Below are 26140 nucleotides of genomic sequence, written 5' to 3' on the forward strand. Positions count from 1 at the left end.
AAGTCCTGAAAGGCCGGCACCCCCATCATGGCAGGTAGATCCGGGGCCGGCGGGTGCTCCCTCGAGGGCGACCTCGGTCTCAAGCACCCGACTTCGACGCTTGGGGCGGGGCCGAGGACGACCCACCCGCCCCCGTCGATGAGCCCGAGGATGGCTTCTTCGAGGCTGGAACAGAAGAAGGAAGTGAGGACTTACCCTTCGTCGACTTCGGGGTCGAGGACACAGGCGTCGACGAAGCGGGCTGTTGGGGCGAGGTCGAGGGAGACGAGGCCGAGGTCAAGGCCGGGGCCGAAGCCGAGGCCTTCCCCGCCACGGGGTCCACAGCAAAGAGCTCCGCCATACGAGCGCGACGTCGGCGGAGGGCCCTTTTTTGAAAAGTAGAGCACCGAGCGCAGGAGTCGGTCGGGTGCTCAGGACCCAGACAAAGTAAGCACCACCGGTGAGGATTGGTGATCGAAAGGAGTCGATCGCACCGGGTGCACTTTTTAAAGCCCGTCAGGAGACGGGACATGGACACAAAAACCGGCCGGGAACGAACGAGGTCCCGCGGCCGCGGCTACCAGGAGCCCCCGGAGCCGAACAAAAAATCCGTTTGTTTGTTGTTTTTTTTTCGACGAAAACTTAAACAAAAACAAAGAAAAAAGCAAAGTAAGCACAGCGACCGAGAAAGAAACACTCAGCCGCGGTGTCAGAAGGCTAAAATAGAAGAGCACAAATTCCACAGGGCTTCTGGCTCCGCGGAAAAGACTGAACTGAGGACCACGAGGTGGGGATGCGCCCTCTAGTGGGCAAGAAGGCATGCACATGCGTGGTGCAGCATAGCAAACTTGAAACTTCAATTAAGTTTGCTTGAAAAGCTGTCCGCGCTGGGGCTCCGTAGATGACGTCACCCACATGTGAGAATATCATGCATGCTTGTCCTGGGATAAGCTAAGGTTCTGGTGATCCAATTTCTCGTGCTGAGTAGATAGAGAAGGAGGAGAGTTAGCAGTTTTCCTGTGAACTTAGGCATGTTGGGCCTTGCAGAATTTGGATGGAGGGAGATGAAGGGTTGGGTTGGGGTTGGAGGGGAAGATTGGTGGAGCTGGGGTGTTGAGGTAGATGTAAGGAGTTGGGGGAGATTGATTCTGCAGTAACTGGTAGGAGAGGATCGGAGGTTGATGGGTCTAGCTGGTGGAGGGATGGTCCAGTGATGGAGTAGTCAAGATTTCTGAGACTTCGGTTGGTTTGGGAGGAGTCAATGCTGGAGTGAGAGTGGGTTGTCTCTGGTCAGGTAAGACAGTGAAGAGTTGTTTAGGTTGGTTAGGGCATGCGATTGGGGCATGCAGTTGGGAAGTTGAAGTCATGCAGGGGGGGAGAGTGATTGTCAAAGCATGCAGATTGGTGAGAGGAGGTAGTCATGCAAATACTTAGCTGCTAGGCCGGTCTGGAATATCCCGGTCAGGTTGGAAATTTGAAGCAATCGTCGGTACGAGGCTGTCTGGTCAGGTTTTGAGGAGTCAGATCTGGAGAGCTGGATGAGGGTGGTGTAGGGTGGAGAGGTAGCTTTGGGCTCCGCTTGGCCGCTTCGCAAAGGCACGTGCTAAGGCGCAAGGCACGCGCCTTTGCCGTGTGCCTTCGCTGGCGCGCCGAACGGCGACGCGCCGTTGAGGGAAAGTTTTTAAGATCTCCCGGCAGTTTTGGGGGGGCGGAGCAAGCTCACACACCCAGCCCAGCAGTAAGATGTTGTTCGGGAGAGGCAGGAGGAGGCGATGTCGGTGGGCCCTCTTCAGGAGCAGGGCAGGCAGTCTCGGCGGGTGCGAGGTAGGGCAGCAGCGGCTGCAAAAAATGGCTCCACGCGCCGTTGAGGGAAAGTTTTTAAGATCTCCCGGCAGTTTTGGGGGGCGGAGCAAGCTCACACGCCCAGCCCAGCAGTAAGATGTTGTTCGGGAGAGGCAGGAGGAGGCGATGTCGGCGGGCCCTCTTCAGGAGCAGGGCAGGCAGTCTCGGCGGGTGCGAGGTAGGGCAGCAGCGGCTGCAAAAAATGGCTCCACACGCCGTTGAGGGAAAGTTTTTAGGATCTCCCGGCAGTTTTGGGGGCGGAGCAAGCTCACACGCCCAGCCCAGCAGTAAGATGTTGTTCGGGAGAGGCAGGAGGAGGCGATGTTGGTGGGCCCTCTTCAGGAGCAGGGCAGGCAGTCTCGGCGGGTGCAAGGTAGGGCAGCAGCGGCGTTTTAGATAACGCAAGGAAGTTGAAGGATCTTGGGGAAGAAGTTTCTACCCTTAATACGAAAACGGAAGTGATTGAAGTGAAAACAGAGCAATTGGAAAAAAGAACTGAGGTTAATGAGGCACAACTAATTCAGTTCAAGCTCGACAGGGAGAAAATTGAAATACTTACTCGTGACCTGGAGGATTGCTCTTAACAGGGAGAGAAGGAGCAATTTAAGAATCTTAGGGTTACTGGAAGGGGAGGAGAAAAGTAACCCAATAGCCTTTTTAGAGAATTTTCTTCCGAAAGTACTGCCACTTAAAACAAAGTTTCAGATTGAGATCTAGCATGCACATAGGATTCCTACTAGGAGATCATACACACAAGTAGGTCCACGTTCGCTAATTTTTAAGCTATTAAGGCACCAGCAGGTTTTGGAAATATTTCATTTGGCAAAGGAGAATAGAAATTTGAAATGTCAAGATGCTCGAATACACGTGGAGAGGCATAATAAAAAAAAACATCTAAGTCCCCTTTTGGCCTAAGGCCTTAAACGTTGAAAGTAGAAGCAGGGGAAATGTCCATTATCAAAAAAACCCAAAACATCCAAAAGGAGGGTTTTTTTTTTTTTTTATAATGGCCTGCCTCTTCGTTCAACTGTTTAAATGCCCAGACCACCACTACGTCTAAACTTATACCTTATAAACAACCTAAAAAAAGGGTCATTCCATGTCAAGTGATCAGATTCTTGGAAAGTGCCCTGCATGACCATCACAGATTTTGATGAAACTTCATATGCAGAGTCCACCATGTCTCAAACGAACTTTGGTAAAGTTTTAGTTTCACCTGTGGAATATTTGTGGAGATATAGCCATTTGTTTGACCCCATACCACAATGAAATACAGTACGACAATGACATTCTGACAACTTTGAGAGACAATATCTCCCGAGCTGTGTTTCCAAAAAAACTGAAACTTAGCTACCCTGCACAACTTTTTGAGCTCTGTTCATTGCTACCAATAACAATTTTTGCCGAGCACTGATTGAATGCCTGAATTACAGTAAACTTGGCCGAAAAAATTAGTGCTCCAAAAAAAGTCAAAGTTTGACATTACTTAGCTCCCACAATAATTGAGTAATAAATGCGAAATTTGGCACATAATGTCTCGGTACAACGTTGTTTTCAAAAGTACAATTTCAACCTCCAAGCTCTTTCCATTAGTTTACAAATTAAGTGTAAAGTTGCTAATTTGTGTAAAAAGGCCAAAAATAGGGTATTTTCAGCCTGCATTTACAGAAAAATACCTTTTAGAAACTCTTTCAAATCAGTCTCATTAGAAAGAGCATATTTCAAACCCCTAGAAAAGTGGACTTCATTTTTCAACGCAGGTTAACAATGGCTGAAAAAGGGGGATTCTGCCGTCGGAGAGAAGTTCCACTGGCCAGAACTTCCTCTCTAACGGCAGAATTGATGTCGGGGAGAGGAAAGCTGATTGGCCCAAGATCGACCTATTGGGAGAAAAGCTATCGGGTCCTGCCTTCGCGAAAACAGAAAGTAGGCAGGACCCGGCAGCAACAAGAGCAAATGGTAAGCTTCACTGATCTGTCTCCTGCCTTAGCCCACGAACGCATGTTTCGGGGCTCTAACATGTGCGTGCCGGCTTCCCTTCTCTTCTCCCCCCCCCCACCGGACATAACTTCCGGTTTCGGAGGGAAGAAAAGGGAAGCTGGCACGCACACGTTAGAGCCCCAGAGCATAAGTTCTCCAAAACGTTTTTGTTTTTTTTAATGTTGAGCAGCGGCGGCAGCAGCAGAATTTAGGAGCGGATGATAGCAGGGCAGTCATCTAAATTACCTGGGTAGACCGCCCGGCTAAAAGCCCCTAGGGAGAACACTGCAGAGCGCTCCCATTGTTGAACATTGGTATGAGAAGGAGCATTCAATTGATGATTTGAACTTTTTTGTTTTAAAAGTTATCAAGATCAGTTGGAGAGAGGGAGACCCAGATATCATTTTATTGAAAGAGGAACAGCAGATCATCTTTGAATTTAATACAGAGATACCACATGGTCTTAATATGGAGCTGGATCTCAGACCTTTTATTTAAGTCTTCTTGCTAACATTTGATAGCTTTGGTCCTTATAAGAAGTTGGTATATAGAACCTCTTTGATCCTTTTTGGCAACATGCGCATTTTAAGTTTTAAAATGTTTGTTCTTATTGATGTTTATACACCTGTTGTAGGTTTAGAAACATAGAAAGATGACGGCAGAAAAGGGCTACAGCCCATCAAGTCTGCCCACTCTACTGATCCACCCCATTAAGTCTGAGTGCTGATGACTTAGTTCCTTAGCTCGACCCTTGTAGGGATCCCACGTGGATGTCCTATTTATTCTTAAAGTCGAGCACGCTGGTGGCCTTGATCACCTGCACCGGAAGTTTGTTCCAGTGATCCACCACCCTTTTTGTGAAGAAGTACTTCCTGGTGTCACCACTAAATTTCCCTCCTCTGAGTTTAAGCGGGTGCCCCCTTGTGACCGAGGGTCCCTTGGGAACAAATATGTCGTTTTCCACTTCGACACGACCTGTGACGTATTTAAATGTCTCAATCATGTCACCCCTTTCCCTGCGCTCCTCTAGAGTATAGAGCTGCAATTTGCCCAGTCTTTCTTCGTATGAGAGACCCTTGAGTCCGGAGACCATTCTAGTGGCCATCCGCTGGACCGACTCGGCTCGAAGCACATCTTTACGGTAATGTGGCCTCCAGAATTGCACACAGTATTCCAGATGAGGTCTCACCATGGTTCTGTAAAGTGGCATTATGACTTCAGGTTTGCGGCTGACGAAGCTTCTCTTGATACATCCCATCATTTGCCTTGTCTTGGATGAGGCCTTCTCTACTTGTTTGGCAGCCTTCATGTCTGCACTGATGATTACTCCCAAGTCCCGTTCTTCTGAATTCCTAGCTAGTGCTTCTCCATTCAAGGTGTATGTTCTGCATGGATTTCTGCTGCCGAGATGCATGACCTTACACTTTTTAGCGTTAAAGCCCAGCTGCCATGTTGAGGACCAGTTTTCCAACATGATCAGATCCTGCGTCATACTATCCTTGAGACTGCTTTCACTTACTATATTGCACAGTTTGGCGTCGTCGGCGAACAGTGCTACTTTACCCTGAAGCCCCCGGGTCAAGTCCCTTATGAATATGTTGAAAAGGGATGGTCCCAGGACTGATCCTTGCGGCACTCCGCTAGTCACCTCCGATGTCTCAGAGAGGGTGCTGTTGACCACCACCCTCTGAAGTCTTCCACTCAGCCAATCATTGACCCATGCAGTTAGTTTCTCACCTAACCCCATCGATTTCATCTTGTTTAATAGTCTACGGTGTGGGACACTGTCAAAAGCTTTACTGAAATCCAAGTACACTATGTCCAGAGACTCTCCCGAGTCTAACTTTCCTGTCACCCAGTCAAAGAAGCTGATAAGATTGGATTGGCATGACCTGCCCCTAGTGAATCCATGTTGACAGGGATCCCTCAGATTTCCCTCATCCAATATCGTGTCCAATTTACCTTTAAGTAAAGTTTCCATGAGTTTACACACTATTGATGTGAGACTCACTGGCCTGTAATTCGCAGCCTCTGTTCTGCAACCCTTTTTGTGCAGAGGAACAACGTTGGCTGTTTTCCAGTCCAGGGGGACTCTCCCCGTACTTAGGGAGAGATTGAAGAGCATGGCTAACGGTTTTGCCAGAACATCGCATAGCTCTCTGAGCACTCTTGGGTGCAAATTGTCCGGTCCCATGGCTTTGTTCACCTTGAATCTTGACATTTCTCTGTAAACATCAGCTGGTGTGAACTCAAAATTCTGAAATGGGTCTTCCATGCTTTGCTTTGCTTCCAGACGTGGCCCGTGCCCTGGTGTCTCGCATGTAAAGACTGAACAGAAGTAATCATTCAGTAGTTTGGCCTTATCGGAATCTGTTTCCACATAGTTCCCTTGTGGCGTTCTAAGGCGTACTATCCCGTTTGCGTTCTTTTCCTGTCGCTAATGTATCTGAAGAAGGTTTTGTCCCCTTTCTTAATGTTCTTCGCTAGAGTTTCTTCCATTTGAAGTTTGGCCTCCCTGACTGCTGTTTTGACCGCTGCAGACTTTGTCCTGTATTCAATGTTTGCTTCTTTTTCCCCCGTGCGTTTGTATGAGAGAAATGCTCTTTTCTTCTCTTTGACGAGGTACGAGACCTCATCAGTGAACCATTGGGTTTCTTTTTTCTTTGCTGTTTGGTTACCGATTTTATGTAAACATAGAAACATAGAAAAAGCGGCAGAAAAGGGCTATAGCCCACCAAGTCTGCCCATTCCAAGTATCCCCCCCCTGAATTTACTCCCTTAAAGATCCCATGTGAGTATCCCATTTTTTCTTAAAATCCGTTACGCTACTGGCCTTTATCACCTGGGGTGGGAGTCTGTTCCAATGATCCACCACTCTTTCGGTGAAGAAGTACTTCCTGGGATCGCCATGAAACTTCCCTCCCCTGATTTTCAGCGGATGCCCTCTGGTGGTTGAGGGTCCCATGAGCCAGAAGATATCATCTTCTGACTCGATGCGTCCCGTGATGTACTTATACGTTTCAATCATATCTCCCCGTTCTCTTCTTTCCTCAAGTGAGTACAGCCGCAACTTCTTTAGTCTTTCTTCATACGTGAGATCCTTGAGCCCCATGACCATCCTGGTGGCCGTTCGTTGAACCGACTCGATCCTCAGCACGTCCTTTCGGTAGTGTGGGCTCCAAAACTGAACACAGTACTCTAAGTGAGGCCTCACCATGGCTCTGTACAACGGCATCAGAACCTCAGGTCTCCTGCTGACGAAACCTCTACGGATACACCCCATCATTTGTCTTGCCCTGGAGGAAGCCTTCTCCACTTGATTGGCAACCTTCATATCCTCGCTAATGATCACTCCTAGATCGCGTTCCGCCGTAGTTCTAACCAAGGTCTCACCATTTAGTACATAAGTTCTACGGGGGTTTCTCCTGCCCAAGTGCATTATCTTGCATTTTTTAGCATTGAAGCCTAGCTGCCAAGTTTTTGACCATTGTTCCAGCAGCAGTAGGTCGTGTGTCATATTATCAGGTAATACGCATCTGCCTACTATGTTGCAAAGTTTGGCATCGTCGGCGAACAGTGATACCCTTCCTCTAAGTCCTTTCGTCATATCTCTTATGAATAAATTGAATAGGATCAGACCCAGGACCGATCCTTGCGGCACTCCACTGATCACGTCCGATGCTTTGGATGGGGTACTGTTTACCACTACCCTCTGTAGTCTACCGCTCAGCCAATCCCCAACCCATGTAGTTAGAATGTCTCCTAATCCCATCGATTTCAGCTTGTTCAGTAATCTTCGATGAGGGACGCTATCAAATGCTTTACTGAAGTCCAAGTATACCACGTCCAGTGACTCTCCGGCGTCCAGTTGTCTGGTAACCCAGTCAAAAAAGCCAATCAGATTAGATTGGCAGGATCTACCCCGGGTGAACCCGTGTTGGTGTGGATCACGCAGTTTTTCTTCATCTAGGATTGTGTCAATATTCTGTTTGATCAGTGTTTCCATGAGTTTACACACTATAGACGTGAGACTCACTGGTCTGTAGTTTGCTGTCTCTGTCCTGCAGCCCTTTTTGTGGAGTGGGATTACGTTGGCTGTTTTCCAGTCTAATGGGACCCTTCCTGTGCTTAGGGAAAGATTGAAAAGAACAGATAATGGTTCTGCCAGGACTTCCCTTAACTCCCTGAGCAATCTGGGGTGTAGGTTATCTGGTCCCATGGCTTTGTTTACTTTGAGTCTTAAAAGTTCGCCGTAGACACTACTGGGCGTAAATTCGAAATCCTGAAACGGGTCTTTCCGGTTATCTCCCGTCTGCAGCTGTGGACCAGCTCCCGGCGCTTCGCGGGTGAACGCTGAACAGAAGTATTGGTTTAGTAATTCTGCCTTCACAGAGTCTGATTCTGCAAAGTTACCGTCCGATTGCTTCAGGCGTACTATCCCATCTTTGTTTCTTTTTCTGTCGCTAATATAGCTGAAGAAAGATTTATCCCCTTTCTTAATTTTCCGTGCTAGCTCTTCCTCCATTCGGAGCGTTTAGTTGCCTCATGAAGGGTCGATTTCAAGGTTGACCACATAGCTTCCACATTATCAGTTACTTCTTGAACCTGGAGCGTCTGATGGACGAAATCTCCCATGCGTGCGAAGTCGGTGCCCCGGAAATTGAGTACCCTTGTTTTTGTTTGTGACCTAGGGAAGCCTTTCTTAAGGTTAAACCATACCATGTTATGGTCACTGGTGGCTAGCGTTTCTCCCACCGAGACCCCCGAGACGCTTTCCCCGTTCGTAAAGTTTTAATAAAGTTTATGGCACTGTGCGTATATTTTACTTTTTTAGTTATTTGTTTAGTATTCATCTTTGTTTGTTTAGATGAGTCATGTCTTTATGTAGCATTCATGACGTTTTATTCACTCGTCTTTACGCCGTACTTTAGACGGCGTTATGACGTTTTTGTTCACCTGTTTCCGTTTGGTTCCTTCTTTTTTTATCGTTCTTTTTTGAGTTTTTGTTTTATCTTTATTTATTTTTTACTTATTTAGTTGGTTTAATTTCAGCATTTGTTTTATGGCACCATCATGTGACTTATTTTTTCAATGGATACGTCATCACGTTCCAACGTTTACATATTTAATCTGGCACTTTTAGCGGCATTTTTTTTCTTTTGAATGCTTTTGCAAAGAATGGTACTTCAGTTTCCAGTACAGAGCTTTCAAGTACAGATCTAAGTAAGTTAAATTCGTTTTTAGCCACCTTCCTTCTTTTCAATTGGCGCTTTAGATGGTAGCGACCAGCTTCTTTTTTTTTTAGCACTTTTTTACGCTTGATTTGTCTGTTTAGAATCCCTATTGGCTTTTAAAGTTTATCTTTCATATTTGCTGGAACACTTCTTTTTATGGGACTAATTTCATTATTAAGAAATTTCATCCTTTGTGTACGGACCCGACTTGCTATGCATGGCAGATCTGTTCTGTCCGTTAAGGCTTTTTAACAGTCAGTTTCGGCGTTAGAAATTGGTCGGTTGGTTCCCATTTTATCTTTTCAAATTCTAATAATAGATGGTCACTGTCTGCTCGTCTATCGTGTTTGGCTGATTTGCATCCATTTTTTCTAATTTTTTAATGTAATGTTTGCGTTTTGTTTAGCTGTTTTAGCTGTCAATGGATGATTAAATAAACATCTTTATGTGAACCTGTTTCCTTATTTCACTGCGCTATTTGCAAGGTATGTGCATGCATTTTATTATCTCTGGTTAGTCTATGTTTTATGTAAAGCTATCATGTTTTTATGCACTTTTTGTAAATAAATAAATATATATATATATATATATTTTTTTTTTTTCTTCATCTTGTATTACCATAAGCCTTTTAAAAATGAATTTGTGGATTTTACAGTTCTGCATAATGCTATATGATTTTATCCCCTTGATTAATTCATGAAGGGGTGGCAGTTCATCACCCATTGCTTATGAAATGGAGGTTTGAACACATACTTTTATATTTCTATTATGATTTTTTATTAAACTTTTTAATAAGTGTTTTACACATTAGTTAGGATTCATTGTATCTTGATGTTGGTGCTGCTTTAGCTTTAGTATTTTTACGTTTATATAATGCTCACAATGAATTTGCTATGAACTTGTGTTGCTTTTTTATTGTTATTTTTACATTTATATAATGTTCACAATGAATTTGCTATGAACCTGTGTCGCTTTTTTATTATTTTTACATTTATACATGTATCGACAGGGGTGTCTCTTATTGTGACAGCATTCATTTGTCTGTGTGTCTTTTTAATGATTTTATATGTTAAAATATGATGCATTTTTAATGAAATTTCATGATTATGTGTATCTTTTGTTTTGCTTTTTCTTGACGTATTTATTTCTTTTCTGCCTTAACAAAATGTTTATGTTGTCTCTATAAATGGTGTATGTTCATTTTTAACTAATAGAATTTGTTTACCTTTCTGTTAATGAATTATTCTTGTTACTAACACGTATATCTATGATTGTAGACTCCTGAGGCAGGCCATTCTGGCCTAAACATGTACATGTCGAGTCGTTAAATTATTTTTTGAAGAAATAAAGGATGTTCATGAAATATATTTGAGTTCACCAGTCTTCTTTGGACATCTCCACTCCTTTGTGTGTGCATTTTGTGGTTGTGGATTTGACTCACCTGTGTTACACTACTAAAATATACAGTGCTGCATACACCTTTCAGCGATATATAAATGATAAATAGTAGTAATAGCAGCAGCAGCAGTATTTGATGGTGAATTATAATTGGAGAATACACACACAAAAATAATCAGAAATTCTATCACTGTATGTTACTTTAAATTGTATCAATGAGTGCTCACAAAATACTTCTATTTTACAAGTAGACAACCTCTTCATCACCAATTGAAGTGAAAGAAGAGATTTCAAAGAATAAGTGAGGCACGGTTTTTGCTGCCAGCAGTTGATGATTTATGGAGATGACCACATTACTTTTCATTATAATCCATAATGAGAACAATGATTTAAAAGTCATAGGATTCAAGGGAAAAAAACCCCCAACCCTCTCAGTCTGAATAATCTCTATAATCACACAGTCTTACAAGTACTATGCCAACCCTAACTAAGGGGTAAATAATAATAATAACAGTTTATATACCTCAGGACCATGAAGTTCTATGCGGTTTACAATGATTAAAAGATGCTACAGATTTGAGTACAATTAACAAAGTTAAGGGTTAGTGATTAACAGTTCTAGAGATCAGTTGTTGTGGACTAAACCAAAACAAAAAATCAGCAATACATACCACAATATCTTTCTCATTAGATGATTCGGTATCCAAGCCAGTTGCCACATCAACTACAGCAGCATCCCTGTTGCAGACAAGCACTCTTTAAACCCGAGTTTAAGATGATTAAGTCTTATCATTATTGTTATACAGTAACGTTCTGTCCAAATATACAGCTTCTCCACTCCAACCTATGCCGAGGCCATCAGCATGAACCTCACGCTCTTCTCTACTCCCACCGTCAGGACGGACTTCAAATACCCCTCTACCCATTACAACCCTTCCCCTCCCATAAGCACGGCCCTCATACAAGCTTCTACCTCCACCACCACTGCTCCTCTTCCTTCTCGCATCCCTCATAGCCTCCTCTTTGTCTTCCTCCCCTCTTACCCGCTCTCGGATTCCACCGCTGTCACCTCTTGTACCGCTACAGACTCTGCTGCTACTGGTTCTCTGTTTCCTTCCTCGGTCACTCCAGCTGCCGGTGGGGTTCCCGAGCCAGTTACAAGCGCCGCCATCTTTTTTTTTTAACTTCCAGTCTCGCGAGACACTTTGCCTCGCTCTGAATTTCGCGCGAGAACGGAGTACGCGTGCGCATGGTAGTTGCGCCTATGACTGGGAGGAGCGATAGAGCATGGAAAAAAAAAGTTGATATCAGGGGACGTTCGCGTAACACGAGGAGGCACGTGACAGCTTCCCCACGCCCCTTAGTCCGTAGGGGAAGGGGTTAAATGCGGATCTAAACCCGCACGTCCTTAAAAATCTTCCGTCGTTTATTGACAGGTCCGGTTTCAGATTTCATTACTGCAGGCCCACCTTTTAGTTCATTCCACCGCTTATTACCCCACGGATCTGTGCTGTCTTAACACTAATGCTACTAATAATAATTAATTTGAGGAAACACATCATCTAAGAAAGGCCTGTGTTTTACCCCGCAGCAGCGGCAAGAAAATTTATTTTTCTTTGGCTTATCCAGGTCTTGAACCCAAAACGTTAGACTCGCAGATAGCTACTCTAACCCTAGAGCACACATCAAATACAAGGCCACGGCCCGCCTGGCCGTTTTATGTGGCCCATGGTGACTGCTGCATTTAAGCGCCTGACTGTGCAGCCCCAGTGACGCTTTAAGTGCCTGAACGCGCTGCCCACACTGCCTCAGTATTTGCAGGCAGAAAAGCCCAGTCCCAGTGTAAAAGCTAGGTTGGAGCAAGGCGCTCCACACAAGTGCCTGACTTTCGCCACAGGTGTCTGAAGGTGAGGAAGGATATATACTTTTACTAAAACTAAGGGCTCATTTTACTAAGCTGTGATAGCAGTTTTAGCGCGCACGCGCCAGACCTTAACACCAGCATTGAGCTGGCATTAGTTCTAGCCGCGTAACGCGAGTTTAGCGCACGCACTAGACCTTAACGCCAGCATTAAGCTGGTGTTAGTTCTAGCCGCGTAGCGTGGGTTTAGCACGTGCTAAAATTTGCGTGTGCTAAAAACGCTATCGCAGCATAGTAAAAGGAGCCCTAAGTATCTTAATAAAAAATTTGGCCCACAACTTAGCCTGTGTTTTAGATTTCGGCCCTTTATGTGATTGAGTTTGACACCCTTGCTCTAGACCAGGGGTGCCCAACACGTCGATCGCGATCGACAGGTCGCTCGCTCAGGCGACCCCAGTCGATCGCAGAGCGGGTTCCCTTCTTCCCTTCTCTTTTTTCCCCTCCTGACTGGCCTGCTCCTGAATTCTGCTGCTGCCTCTGCTGCTCAACATTTAAGAAAAAAAAACTGGCTTGGAGAATTTATGCTCCGGGGGCTAACATGTGCTTGTACCGGCTTCCCTTCTCTTCCCTCTGAAACCGAAAGTTATGTCCGGGGGGGGGGGGGGGGGGAGAGAAGGGAAGCCGGCACGCACATGTTAGAGCCCCATTTGCGGGCTAAAGCGGAAGACAGGTCAGTGAAGCTTGCGATTTGCTCTTCTTGCTGCCAGGTCCTGCCTACTTTCTGTTTCCTCAAAGGCAGGACCTGGCAGCATTTCTCCCAATAGGTCGATCTTGGGCCGATCAGCCTTCCTCTCCCCGACGTCAATTCTGCCGTCGGAGAGGAAGTTCTGGCCAGCGGAACTTCCTCTCCAACGGCAAAATTGACGTCGGGGAGAGGAATGCTGGTGGGCCCGAAGCAAGGAGAGCTTGGCTGGCGGCGGGCGGCTTTGGGGGCCTGTTATCCGATGGCAGTGGCAGTGGCTTGGGGGAGAGCAGGGAGGGAGAAAGAGGGCAGGCAGGGAGACAGAAGAAAAGAAGAGAAACAGAAAAAAGAAAGGGGGCATGAAGAGAGAAAGAAAGAGAGGGCAGGGAGAGAAGAAGAAAACGTTTTGGGGGGGGGAATGAGGTCAGGAGGAGAGGAAGCATACAGGCTAAAAGAAGGGAAGAAAGATTGGATGCACAGTCAGAAGAAGAAAGTGCAACCAGAGACTCATGAAATCACCAGACAAGGTAGGAAAAATGATTTTATTTTAAAGTTTAGTAGTGCTAGGCAGCGGTCTCAAACTCAAACTTTGCAGGGCCACATTTTGGATGTGTAGGTACTTGGAGGGTCGCAGAAAAAAATAGTTAATGTCTTATTAAAGAAATAACAACTTTGCATGAGGTAAAACTCGTTATAGTTTATAAATCTTTCCTTAATTGCTTCTGATAATTTCAGCTATAGACAGCTGAAAGCAGTGCAACATGCAGAAAGTGAAGTTTAGATAGTTTTTCACTTTCTGCATGTTGCGCTGCTTTCAGCTATGTACAGCTGAAATTATCAGAAGCAATTAAGGAAAGATTTATAAACTATAAAGAGTTTTTTAACTCATGCAAAATTGTGATATAGATTCTAATCTGAAGTATCAACTGTAAGAGGCAAGATTTTGGTGTAGTCCTCTAGGCTTTTTTGTAGAGGGGAGAATTAATATCCGACTTGTGCCTGGAAAACTTGTGCCTTAAGTGACCAGTGGTCGCGTCTGCAACTGCCGTCAGCTCTCACCTCCTCCAGCACCGGACACAACTGCCATCTTATATCAAGCAGTTACCGCCAGGAGAGGTGCCGAATTTTGCGAGAGTTTACAAGATTACGTACACACGCACAAGCTGCACTGCCTCCAATGGTTACCTTACGTTCTGGAAGGTTGCCCACCTCACTGCTGTAACCTCACACATGCGCTTTCCTGCGTCTGTATGTGATTGTCCACTCCACCTCACAATCGCGTATAGATGTAGGAAAGCGCTTATGTGAGGTTACAGCAGTGAGGCGGGCAACGTTCCAGAACAATGGTAACATACCGAGTGCCTTAAAATAGTACCTGGTGGACCACATGCGGTCCATGATGGCTGCCTCCTAAAGCAGCAGCAGTGATTGGGCTGTTAGAAGCAGTGCTCTGAACAGGTTGCCTGTAGTCTGCGCTGCTGGGGCCTTCCCTCTGATGATGCGGCAGAGAGATGCCTTGGCGGAGTAGTCCACAAACAACCTGTTCACATCGGAGAGAAGGTTGCGGGTCAGCTACGCAGCGTGTGAGTTGCTGCCTACGTCCCTGCACGGAGTTGCTGCTGGAAGAGGATGGAACGAGTCCTGCTCCGAAAAAGTAACAGGGATGGCTTCGGGGGTGGTGCGGTGGGCATTCAGACAGGCAGGGAGGGATCACCGGCAGTGACTTCAGCAGCGGGCGGACAGGGAGGGATCCCCGGAAATGTATTCAGCAGTGGGTGGGCAGGGAGGGATCCCTGGCAGCGGCAGCCATGCCGCGCACCCCCAACAAGTGGCCCGCGTACCCCCAAGGGTATGCGTACCACGTGTTGAGAAACACTGGCCTAGAAAATAGATGTTGGTAAGGGCTTCTGCACTAATGGCCATGTAGTAATTGGGAAAATAGTGAATAGCCATTAATGGGGGAAATATGAAATACAGCCATTTTATAGCCACACTAACCCCTTTGTCTACGAAACCGCGCTAGCGGTTTCTAGCGTGGGGAGCCGCAATGAATGGCCTGTGCTGCTCCCGACGCTCATAGGAACTCAATGAATGTCGGGAGCAGCGTGGGCCATTCAGCGCAGCTCTCTGCTAAAAACCGCTAACGTGGTTTCGTAGAAGAGATGGCAAAAGTGACCTCAGTACATGGGGAACCCATACACTAGTCATAAAGTAAGCTACCTTTTAGCACAGCTTAGTTAAAGGGTCCTTAGTTAATAGCATACTATGCATAATGTGCATAATTATTTGAGTATGTTGTACTGCTGCAATTGTATAATGCCTGTGTTGGGGTTATTCTTGCTGTACACCAACTTTGGTGAATTTTTTTCTAAAAGGTGATAAATAAATAAATAATTAAAATAGAATCAAAAGACAATATCAGATAAAGATCACAGATTCATATGGTTCACTTAATTTTATTCCTGATGCAATGCTATAGACCCTGACTGATCTTTACATAAGAATAGTCTTACTGGGTCAGACCAATGGTCCATATAGCCCAGTAGCCCATTTTCATGGTGGTAAATCCAGATCACTAGTACCTGGCAAAAACCCAAAGAGTAGCAACATTCAATGCTATCGATCCAGGGCAAGCAGTGGCTTCTCCCATGTCTGTCTCAATAGCAGACTATGGACTTTTCCTCCAGGAACTTGTCCAAACCTTTCTTAAAACTAGCTACATTAACCGCTTAACTATTCTCTGAGTGAAAAAATAATTCTTCCTATTGGTTTTAAAAGTATTTCCCTGTAACTTTGAGTGTCCTAAAATGGTTCCACTTCTTCATCGTTTTTGCTGGAGTTTAATGAAAAATAGTGACTATCTAAGTTTGGGAGCAAAAACATTATTTAGTTTGGATCAGCCAAAGATATTCTTTTGGATCAGATGACCTTATTCAGCCATAAGCCGTTACAGTAGATGCATGACTGAATAATTTTCTGGAAAAGGGAAGGCCGAAGAAGTAAAATATTTAACCACTAGAGGACACTGTTAGCTGGCATCAGACCCTAATTTTAGCTGCTGTATGTCCATGCATGCATACAAATCTACATTGCCATTAAAAAACAGAACAGACAAGGCTACTAAAGAGCGTTTTTAAGAAATGTGCATTTATTTCACAAGATGTCTTATGAACAAATCAACAAAACTTTTTTTTTTTTTTTTTAAAGGTTAATAAATTATATATACAGTATGGGGCTCATAATTGAAAGAGAAAAACGTCCAAAATCCGGCCTAAGTCAGAACTTGGACAAACATTTCTCAAATAGGTCAAAGTGCCGATACTAAAATTGGATTTTGGACGTATTTCTAAACAACCTAGGCCTTCATAGTGCCGCTGAACGACCAAAGCTAAACAGGGCGTTTAGGGAGGAGTGTCGAGGGCAGGAGTTGGGCGGGATGTGGGCCTGCTTAGACTTAGTCATACAGCATGTATAACCGAAACTTATACCGGCTGGGATCGACGGAACTTGGACGTTGTGACTTAGACCATGTAAAACATGGTCTAAGTCTAAGGTGACTATACGTCCCGTTTTGAATGGGACAGTCCCGTTTTTGGATCCCCTGTCCCATTGTCCCCACACACAGCTTTGGGATGCCAAAATGTCCCGTTTTCAGGGACAGCGTCCCGAAGCTATGCGCGGGGACAATGGGACAGGCGATCGCTTCCTGTCCCTCCCTGCCGCACCAAAAAAAAAAGCGTCCCTTCCGACCCAATTTAAACTACCCCCCCTCCGGTCCACCACCGCTGCTCCTCTGCTTACTTTCCTGCCTAATCACGCCCAGAAGCCTTCTTCCCGATGTCAATTCTGACATCGGAGAGGACGTTCAGGGCCAGCCAATCGCTGCCTGGCTGGCCCGAACGTCCTCTCCGACGTTAGAATTTACGTCGGGAAGAAGGCTTCTGGGTGCAATTAGGCAGGAAGGTAAGCAGAGGAGCAGCAGCGGCGGTGGACCGGAGGGAAGTTTAAGTCAGGCCTGGAGGGAGGTTTTTTTTTCCCGTGGTAGGGGGGAAGGAGGTAGGCAGGCAAACTGGCTTTTGAGTGGCAGAGAAGTAGGTAGGTAGGCAGGCAGGCAGGCTGGCTGGCTTTCAGGGAGGTAGGTAGGTAGGCAGGCTTTGGGGGAGGCAGGCAGGCAGGCAAGCTTTGGGGGAGGCAGGCAGGCAGGCAAACTTTGGGGGAGGTAGGCAGGCAAGCTAGCTCTGGGGGAGGTAGGCAGGCAGGCTGGCTTTGGGGGAGGTAGGTAGGTAAGCAGGCTTTGGGGTAGGCAGGCAGGCTAGCTTTGGTGGACGTAGGCAGGCAGGCTGGCTCTGGGGGAGGAAGGCAGGCAGACTGGCTGACTTTGGGGGAGGTAGGCAGGCTGGCTTTGAGGGAGGCAGGCAAGCTGGCTTTGGGGGAGATAGGCCGGCAGGCTTTTTGGGAGGGGATGGGACAAAGGCTGGAAGGCAGCGAGGGGGACATAGGAAGGAGGGATGAAGAAAGGACAGAAAGAGGCAGAGAAGGTAGGGGGATTGTAAGTAGAAGAAAGACTAGAGAGATAAAGGCCTGGACCAAAGGGGAAAGACAGGAGGCAGAAGCAGGACTTTGGGAGGTGCAGACAGAGGGGGAGAGCCCCTGAGGAAGAGCAGAGAGAGGCAATATCATAACAGAGGAGGGAGAGAGAGGGAGACCTGGAACAAAGGTACAAAGGAGAACTGACACTGGATCTGGGGGCATTAAGGACATAGGAAGGAGGCGCTGGGGCACTAAGGACATAGAAAGGGGCACTAAGGACATAGGAAGGAGGCGCTGGGAACACTACGACCATAGGAAGGAGGCACTGGGTGCACTAAGGACATAGGAAGGAGGCACTGGGTGCACTAAGGACATAAGAAGGAAGGAGGGAGGGAATAGAAAGGGACAATTGTTGGGCCTGAGTGCAGAAAGAAAAGGATGCACAGTCAGAAGGAAACACAACCAAAGACTCATGAAATCACCAGACAGCAAAGGTAGGAAAAATGATTTTATTTTCAATTTAGTGATCAAAATGTGTCAGTTTTGAGAATTTATATCTGCTGTCTATATTTTGCACTATATTTGTTTATTTTTCTATAGTTACTGAGGTGACATATTTGAAAACCCCCCAAATATAAATAATAATTAACATTTTCTCTGCATATAGGGTGCTTTGTGTTTTTTTAAATTTTATGGTTACCATTATGAAATAAGATATTGTGTGTACATGAAAAATGAATGGAAGAAATTGGAGGCGGGGCTAGGGTGGGATTGGGGGCAGGGCTAGGGCAGGATTGTAGGTGGGGCTAGGGCAGGATTGGGGGCGGGACTGAATATTAATAGATGTCCCGTTTTGATGAAAAAAATAAATGGTCATGTTATCTAAGTCACAAAAACCCATCTAAACTCAAAAAATAAGCACAGCAAACACATAACACAGACCTCCCACACACTACCCCAGTGATCACCGACCTTCCCACCCCCTACAATACGGGCAGGAGGGATCCCAGGCCCTCCTGCCCTCGACACAACCCCCCCAACGACCGTCCCCCCTGAACCCCTGATCAGCCTCCCCCGTTGACCCGCGACCCCCCCCGCTGACCCCACGACCCCCCCACCCCCAATCCTTTTAAATGTTGGCTGGACGGACGGGTGCCAAGCCCGCCCGTCTGGAAGGCCAGCCGGCTCCGGAATGGGGCCAGATTGGCCCAGGTGGCTGAAACTCCGCCCACAGGTGGGGCCTAAGGCGCTTGGGCCAACCAGAATAGGCCCGGGAGTCTTAGGCACCTCCTGTGGGTGAGGCCTTAGGCACATGGGCCGGGTTGGGCACAATGCGATAGACGCTTATTTTTTTGTAGAATCGCACCTAAGAAGATAGGTGCTTATCACCCAATTAATTTTTATTCCCAATTATAAGTGTGTTAAAGATCATAATTGAAGCCAATTTACTAATTAAGGTGGGTGCCTAACTTTACCTGCCTCATAGAATTTGTCCCTAAGTAGGGTTTTTTAAAAAAAATTTGCATTTTCAAATGAACATCACAAATTTAAAGAAAGCACAATATAAATAAACTATGTAATAAATGTAAGCATCCAAATAAAACATTTCAACATTCTGTCCAACATTCTGGGACTCTCTTTTTAACACACCACTTATGTGAGAAGTTCAGAATGGATTTTATTTTAAGCCTATTTTGTAAAGAAACAAGATATGAGGCTTCCAGAACCAGAGGCAATAATTTGTAGATGTCCACAAACAAATTTACACATGCTCTGAGAAAAGTATAAATGTGTGTCTGTCCTCTACGAGGTCAAGTCTATAACACATTCACTAACATTTACATATCCATTATGAGGGATATTCTATAAATGGTGCCGATGGGCACCTATGTTAATTGAGAAACACTATTTAAAATGACAAAAAACGTAAGAATAAAGCACCTACCGGCACTTATATAAAAGGTGCAGGAATCATGCCTATGTAGGCGATTTAGGCCGCCGACCATCAAAGTAGGTATGGCCAATGCTAGAAATGGTGTTAGGCGGCCTAAAGTGCCTATGTAGCTGCAATTCACGCAAAGACAGGTGCCAGAAATGTAGGCCAGAAAACACTGGCCTACATTTCCGGTGCCTATCTTTGCCGGGGGATCCTGAATATAGAGCATAACTTTCCATCAGCTGAGCTGGCAGGACTCCCTGAAACTGCAGCTTTGGGGAGTCCTACTGGCTAAGCTCTTTGGGGATTCCCCTGCTGCAATCAGATGAACCAGCATGGAGATACCCATTTCTTCCCTCCCGACCACCAAACCCACCCTCATGCCCCCAGACCTCTCCTCCCAAGCCTGATACCCCACACCCCCCAACAACCCTCTATACCCCCGACTTCCTCCTCAACCCCATCCCAACATCCCCACACACCCCTCCATACCCCCCCACTCGTACCTTTGGATGAAACATTGGCAGGAGGGATGCCTACTACCTCCTGCCAATACGGCCACTTCTTCAAAATGGTGGCCTGTCCCCTTCCCAGTGCATTACAAGATGCACTGAAACGGGACTAAGGTCCTGATTGGTTTAGGGCCTTAGTTCCCTCCCAATGCATCCCAAGAGGGAGAAGGGCCTCTGCAACGCAAGAAGGCCTTTCACACACTCTCATACAGCACAAAGTGTTAAACCAGCAGGAGAACACAGAAAAGAACAGAAAAACTCCAACAGGCCAGCAAATATCTCCTGCTTGACAGGGATCCATCTGATGAGGTGTTCGATAGTTTAGTGGGAATGGTGAATGAGGGTAGGAGGGTTGGTTTCCTGACAATGGTAGAGTACAAATTTTTGACCTTTAAGTACTTCAAGGTGCCAGCCTTCTATTTACTTCCAAAAATACACAAGAATTTAGATAGTCCCCCCGGGTAGACCGATAATGTCAGGGAGGGATTCTTTACTAGAGCGTGTATGTCAGTATGTAGATATTCACCTTCAACCTTGTCTTGTGTTTGTTAAATCTTTATTGAAGGACACCACACATTTTCTGAATTTATTGGGCAGCTGGGAGTCCTGGTTGTCTGAGGTCACGTTTTTAGTGACATTTGACGTGGCTTCCTTATACACCTCTATCCCCCAGGATGAGGCTTTGGAGGTTTTACTACATTTTTTGGACTTACTGCCTCGTCCATGGTTGGTCCCCCCCAGATTTTTTGCTTAGATTGACCTCTTTAGCCATGAAGAAGAATTATTTTGTGTTTGAGGGTCAATTCTATATGCAACTCTCTGGGGTGGCGATGGGTGCAATTTGTTTATGGGCCACTTTGAAGAAAGGTTTATTTATTCTTGTGTATTTTTTCAATCTATGGTTGGATGGACCCGGTTTATAGACGATATTTTTTGTCTATGGCATGGGTCCTTGGATGAATTGTTGTCATTCAGAGAGTATATTAATGCATGTCATCCTACATTAAAATTTGAGATGAATTTTCATCATACCAGGATTGCCTTCTTAGATGTTATGGTGGAGTTAACAGCTGAGTCTATATATACTACGGTATATGTGAAAGAAACTGACCGGTATTCTATATTACAGTTTAAAAGTATGCACTCGTACCTGATGAAGACCAGTATCCCTTTTGCCCAATTTTTACGTTATAGACGCATCTATAGCACCAATTCAGAATTTCGACATCAAGCTGCTATTTTACAGGAGAAATTGATTTACAGGGGATATCCGGCCCAGGTGGTAGCGAAGGCCAGGAAAAGAGCCCTGTATAATCACCGGGAGGCCTTACTTGAGTACCGTAATGTACATCCTTCACAAGATATGGTCCCATTTGTCTCTACATTCAATCAGATGTCTAGGAGGTCGCAGCAGGTGATCCGCCGACATCTCCATATTTTGCAAATACATCCTAGTTTACAACATCTTAGGATTCTATTTTCATATGGGTGTAATCAGAATCTTAGTGACATTTTGAGCCCAAGCACATTGAGATCTGTCTCATCTGATTCAGATTCAGTGACACCATCTGGTCATCACAGTTGTGGTCATTGCTCTGTGTATTCTTTAATGATTGGGTCGGATGTGTTTGTACATTCTAAGTCAGGTCGTGTGTTTAAGTTACGTTGTTTTACCTCATGTTTGTCAGAAGGGGTGATATATATTATTTTGTGTCCCTGTTTAAAAATCTACGTTGGACATACATATCGTCAGTTGACTGAATGAGCACAGATCTTGCTTAAACACTCGACGTCTTGAGGAGCCCTTGGTGGGACACTGTTTAGAGGCCCATCATGACTTTGGGTCTCTGCGATGCACTGTGATTGAACATGTGGCTTATCCTATTTGTCGTGGGAATTGGAGACGCCTCCTGTGGCAGAAGGAGCAAAGGTGGATCTATCTGTTGCAATCTGTCCATCCTGAGGGATTAAATGCCCGGATTGAATGGGCGGCCTTTTTCGGTTCCTGATGGCTGTTGATTGGTGGAAGACGGTAAGGGGTGGAGACTATGTTAGTCTTTTTAGCGTGTGGGCTACAGAGTCTTTCTTGTGCCAGAAGTGACTTATGAAGTGGAGAGTGAGCCTGAGGAGCACCGGTGTGTCCGACAAAATGCAAATGAAGCAGTGAAACCGATATCCCTAACGCAGCAAGATAACGCGAAATGGAAGGTTCCCCGTTGGGTTTACCAGCTGCTTTGCCCAGGATTGTGGATTGAGAAGTGCCTGAAGACCGGCAGCAGCTAAGTGTTTTTTTTTCTTTGGCCTCTTTGCTTGATTCTGGACCGCAGTGCCTTTGTGCCACTCGTCCACACTTTCACGTTTTGGGGTTGTGTACCCCGGGTGCTGTTGGACATTACTCTGCAGGCTATTACAGTGCTATTTTCCCCTTCAGTTTTTGTGTGTATGCAGGAGTGTTTTGTAGAAGTGGAGTTTTTTGCCAAATGAAGCAGAATTGAGGCTTTTTCTCCACTTCTTTTTTTGTTTTTCTGTTCTTTTCTGTGTTCTCCTGCTGGTTTAACACTTTGTGCTGTATGAGTGTGTGTGAAAGGCATTCTAGCGTTGCAGAGGTTGTACCTTTTTCCATAAGGGGTTTTGAATGAATGTTATATATATATAAGCTGACCCTTTATCCATAGGTTAAGAGTGTAGGGAGAAGGGCCACCATTTTTGAAAAGACGGCTCTATTGGCAGAGGGGAATGGGCATTCCTCCTGCCGATGTTTCATCCAAAGGTACAGGAGGTATGTGAAGGGGTGTGTGGGGATGTTGGAGTGGTGTTGGGGTGTATGTGGGATGTTGGGATGGGGGCTAGGGGGGGTTGTTAGGTGTGTTAGGTGTGTGTGGGGTATCAGGCTTGGGGATCAGTGGGTGGGAGGGAGAGAGAGAGAGGAAATAGGGATCTCTCTGCCACTCCAACTCCGTCTTGAAAATTCTCTTGACAAATTCAGGATTAAACTAAAAAACGTTTTTATTCAAAGATGCATACCACACCATCTAAATATATATATATATATATATTTTCTTCTCCAACAGCCAGCAAATTAAATACAAACCTCTTTTAAGAAGCGATCCCCTCCCCTGATGTTATATCCTCCCCCCCCATCTTCCCTCCCTTTTAAATTGTTTTTCTTTTTATCAATGTATTTATTAACTTTCCTTTTCCCTTTATCCTCAAGCTCACATTTGTACTTATAATTTGACTAATTAATGTTTATACCTCCCCCCCTTTTTTTATAATGATTTATTTTTAACCTTTAATTCTTAACATTATATTATCCCAGGACAAGCAGGCAGCTATTCTTGACTGATGGGTGACGGCACCGACGGAGCCCCGGTACGGACAATTTTAGAGTGATTGCACTCTAAGAACTTAGAAAGTTCTGGCAGGCCGCACCGCGCACGCGCGAGTGCCTTCCCGCCCGACAGAGGCGCGCGGTCCCCAGTTTCTTAGTTTCCGCGGAGCTAAGAAGACGCGTCTCTCTCAACGGCTGTTGTGAGAGGATTCTTTGTGAACTTCCCGCTCGCGTAAACTTTTTGAGGAATATTATTTCCTTTCCTTTTTTCTTTATTTTCTTTCTTAAAAAAAAAAAAAAAAAACATTTTGTTTTTTTGCCTGTTTTTCGGCCTTGCCCCGGCGGGGCCTTTAGCCACCATCGAGGCCTCGGCCTTCGATTTGGCTGAAGCCGTTTTTACATTCATGCCCCCCCAACCCGGCTTCAAAAAGTGCCAGCGGTGTGCACGACCAATTTCACTAACTGATCCTCATAATTGGTGTCTCCAGTGTCTTGGTCCCGACCATCGAGCGTCAACCTGCACCCGCTGTGCAACTTTAAAAAAGAGAACTCTTAAAAATCGAGAGATTCAACAAAAATTATTGTTTGGTGCCGAGATGTCTGATTCTACACCGGCACCGACATCGGCACCGGCGCAGTCGGCACCCACATCATCGACACCACGCGATACCGCGGCGGTGTCGACTCCAGGTAAGCCGGCTAAGAAGCCTTCCCCGTTGGAGCGTCCTCCGGTCTCGATGGCAGCGAGTCCAATTCTGCCGACCTCGAGGCGCCCACGGAAGCGCTCCGCTCCAATAGAGGTGAGCCCCTCGACATCGGGGTCCTCATCCTCGGAGCGTAGAGCGGCACCGCAGGTACCATTAAAGAAAAAGACGGTACCGGTGCCTTCCCTTGAGGAGCGTATAGCTGCTGTTCTGAAGGAACAACTTAAAGAACAGCTACAGCACCTCCTACCTCCAGCCCTGGCATCGAATTTACCGGTACCAGTCCGGTCTGAGCCACCGGTACCGATAGTGGACCGTCCTATTTTATCGACGTCCACTCTATCGGTACCGGTACAGTCGGTTTCCTCGGTCTCCATGCCGATTCTGGCGCCGGAGCCGAGAGCTCACCATCAAGCTGTACAAACTTCGGCTCCGGTGCGTACTGTAGCATCTCCCGGTACCGAATCGGGCAGGTCGGGGAAGTCTCTTCACAAGTCCCGGCATTTAGAGCCTTCCACTCCAGAGTCTCGAGACCGGAGTTCTCAGGTTCGAGACCCTGACTTATGGGGTGACTCGGAGGATCCTCTTCTTTCGGAGGGAGAATGCTCTTCTGGTGATGAGGACCTGTCTGTTTTAGGAGCCTCCTCTAAACCAGAAGTATCTTCCTTTTCTTCATTTTTGAAGGAAATGTGTGATTCTCTCTCCATTCCTTTGGAGGCTGAGTCAAAGAAATCCAAGGCTTTCCTTGATGCCTTGGACTTTGACCAGCCTCCAAAGGAATACCTTAAACTACCTCTCCATGATATATTGAGAGAGACGTTTTATAAAAATCTGGAATCTCCTTTAACTATTCCTGGAGCTCCTAGAAAGTTGGATTCCTTGTATAAAGTCATTCCTATTCCTGGGTTTGACAAGCCCCAGTTAGCTCATGAGTCCCTTTTAGTTGAGTCCACTTTGAAAAAGTCCAAAGGGGCTAGTGTATATGCCTCAGTCCCTCCTGGCAGAGAGGGCAAATCTATGGACAAGTTTGGTAAAAGGCTATACCAAAATGCTATGTTAGCAAATCGATCAGGAAATTATGCATTCCATTTCTCTTTTTATCTTAAGCACCTAATACAAAATATCACTGCTTTTGAGAAATATCTTCCTGATAGGAAAAAGTCTGCTTTTCACCACACTTGTTCATCTCTTTTACAGCTTCGAAAATTCATGGTAAGATCTATCTATGATACTTTCGAGCTGACCTCCAGAGCCACGGCCATCTCAGTGGCCATGCGAAGGCTAGCCTGGCTTCGTGTTTCAGAACTGGACGTTAATCACCAGGATAGGCTAGCCAATACACCTTGCTTAGGGGATGAGCTGTTTGGAGATTCCATGGACTCCACTACCCAGAAATTATCGGCTCATGAGACCAGATGGGACACGCTTCTTAAACCTAAGAAGCCTCCACCAACTAGGCCCTTTCGTCCACAATCAACCTACCAACGTAGATTTGTGGCTCGTCCTCTGCCTCAAACTGCTCAACAACCTAGGCGTCAGAGGCAACAGCGTCCAGCTGCTAGACAACCTCAGCAACAACAGCAGGTAAAATCTACTCCTGCACAAAAGTCTACTCAACCCTTTTGACTTGGTTCTCCAGAACATAGCCAGTCTTCTCCCTCCTACTCAACTTCCACAGCCTATAGGAGGACGTCTTTCTTATTTCATAAGCCGTTGGGAACTTATCACGTCAGATCAGTGGGTTCTGAACATCATCCACCACGGCTACTCTCTCAACTTTCAAACCCTACCTCCTCCAAGTCAACCAAAAGAGTCTGCTTCGCACACTCAGTCTTTCCTTCTTCTCCAGGAGGTTCAATCCCTTCTCCTTTTGAACGCCATAGAGGAGGTTCCTCTAGATCAAAAGGGACAGGGATTCTACTCCCGTTACTTTTTAGTCCCCAAAAAAACAGGAGATCTCAGACCAATTCTAGATCTCCGCGATCTCAACAAATGTTTGGTCAAAGAAAAGTTCAAAATGCTCTCTCTAGCCACTCTTTATCCTCTTCTAAATCAAGGCGACTGGCTATGTTCTCTCGATCTCAAAGAAGC

General features: G+C 45.9%; 1 protein-coding gene across 4 annotated transcripts in view; it reads right to left on the reverse strand.

Annotated features, from left to right (window-relative positions):
• ASH2L (ASH2 like, histone lysine methyltransferase complex subunit) overlaps positions 1 to 11675 on the reverse strand; it is an 83116-nt gene extending 71441 nt beyond the window's left edge. Inside the window, exons 1-2 of one of the 4 annotated variants that reach the window (XM_033947910.1) lie at positions 11477 to 11668; positions 11105 to 11171 (exon numbers count right to left, since the gene is read on the reverse strand). In XM_033947910.1, the coding sequence (XP_033803801.1) occupies positions 11105 to 11171; positions 11477 to 11604 (195 nt within the window). In that variant the 5' untranslated portion in view covers positions 11605 to 11668. Of the gene's footprint in view, positions 1 to 11104; positions 11172 to 11476 lie in introns of all 4 variants that reach the window. The other 3 variants (XM_033947909.1, XM_033947911.1, XM_033947912.1) reach the window with 3 other exon arrangements.
• Between the last annotated feature and the right edge of the window lie 14465 nt (positions 11676 to 26140).

The sequence above is a fragment of the Geotrypetes seraphini genome, chromosome 6, assembly GCF_902459505.1.
Source record: "Geotrypetes seraphini chromosome 6, aGeoSer1.1, whole genome shotgun sequence".
In the NCBI taxonomy this organism is placed as follows: domain Eukaryota; kingdom Metazoa; phylum Chordata; class Amphibia; order Gymnophiona; family Dermophiidae; genus Geotrypetes; species Geotrypetes seraphini.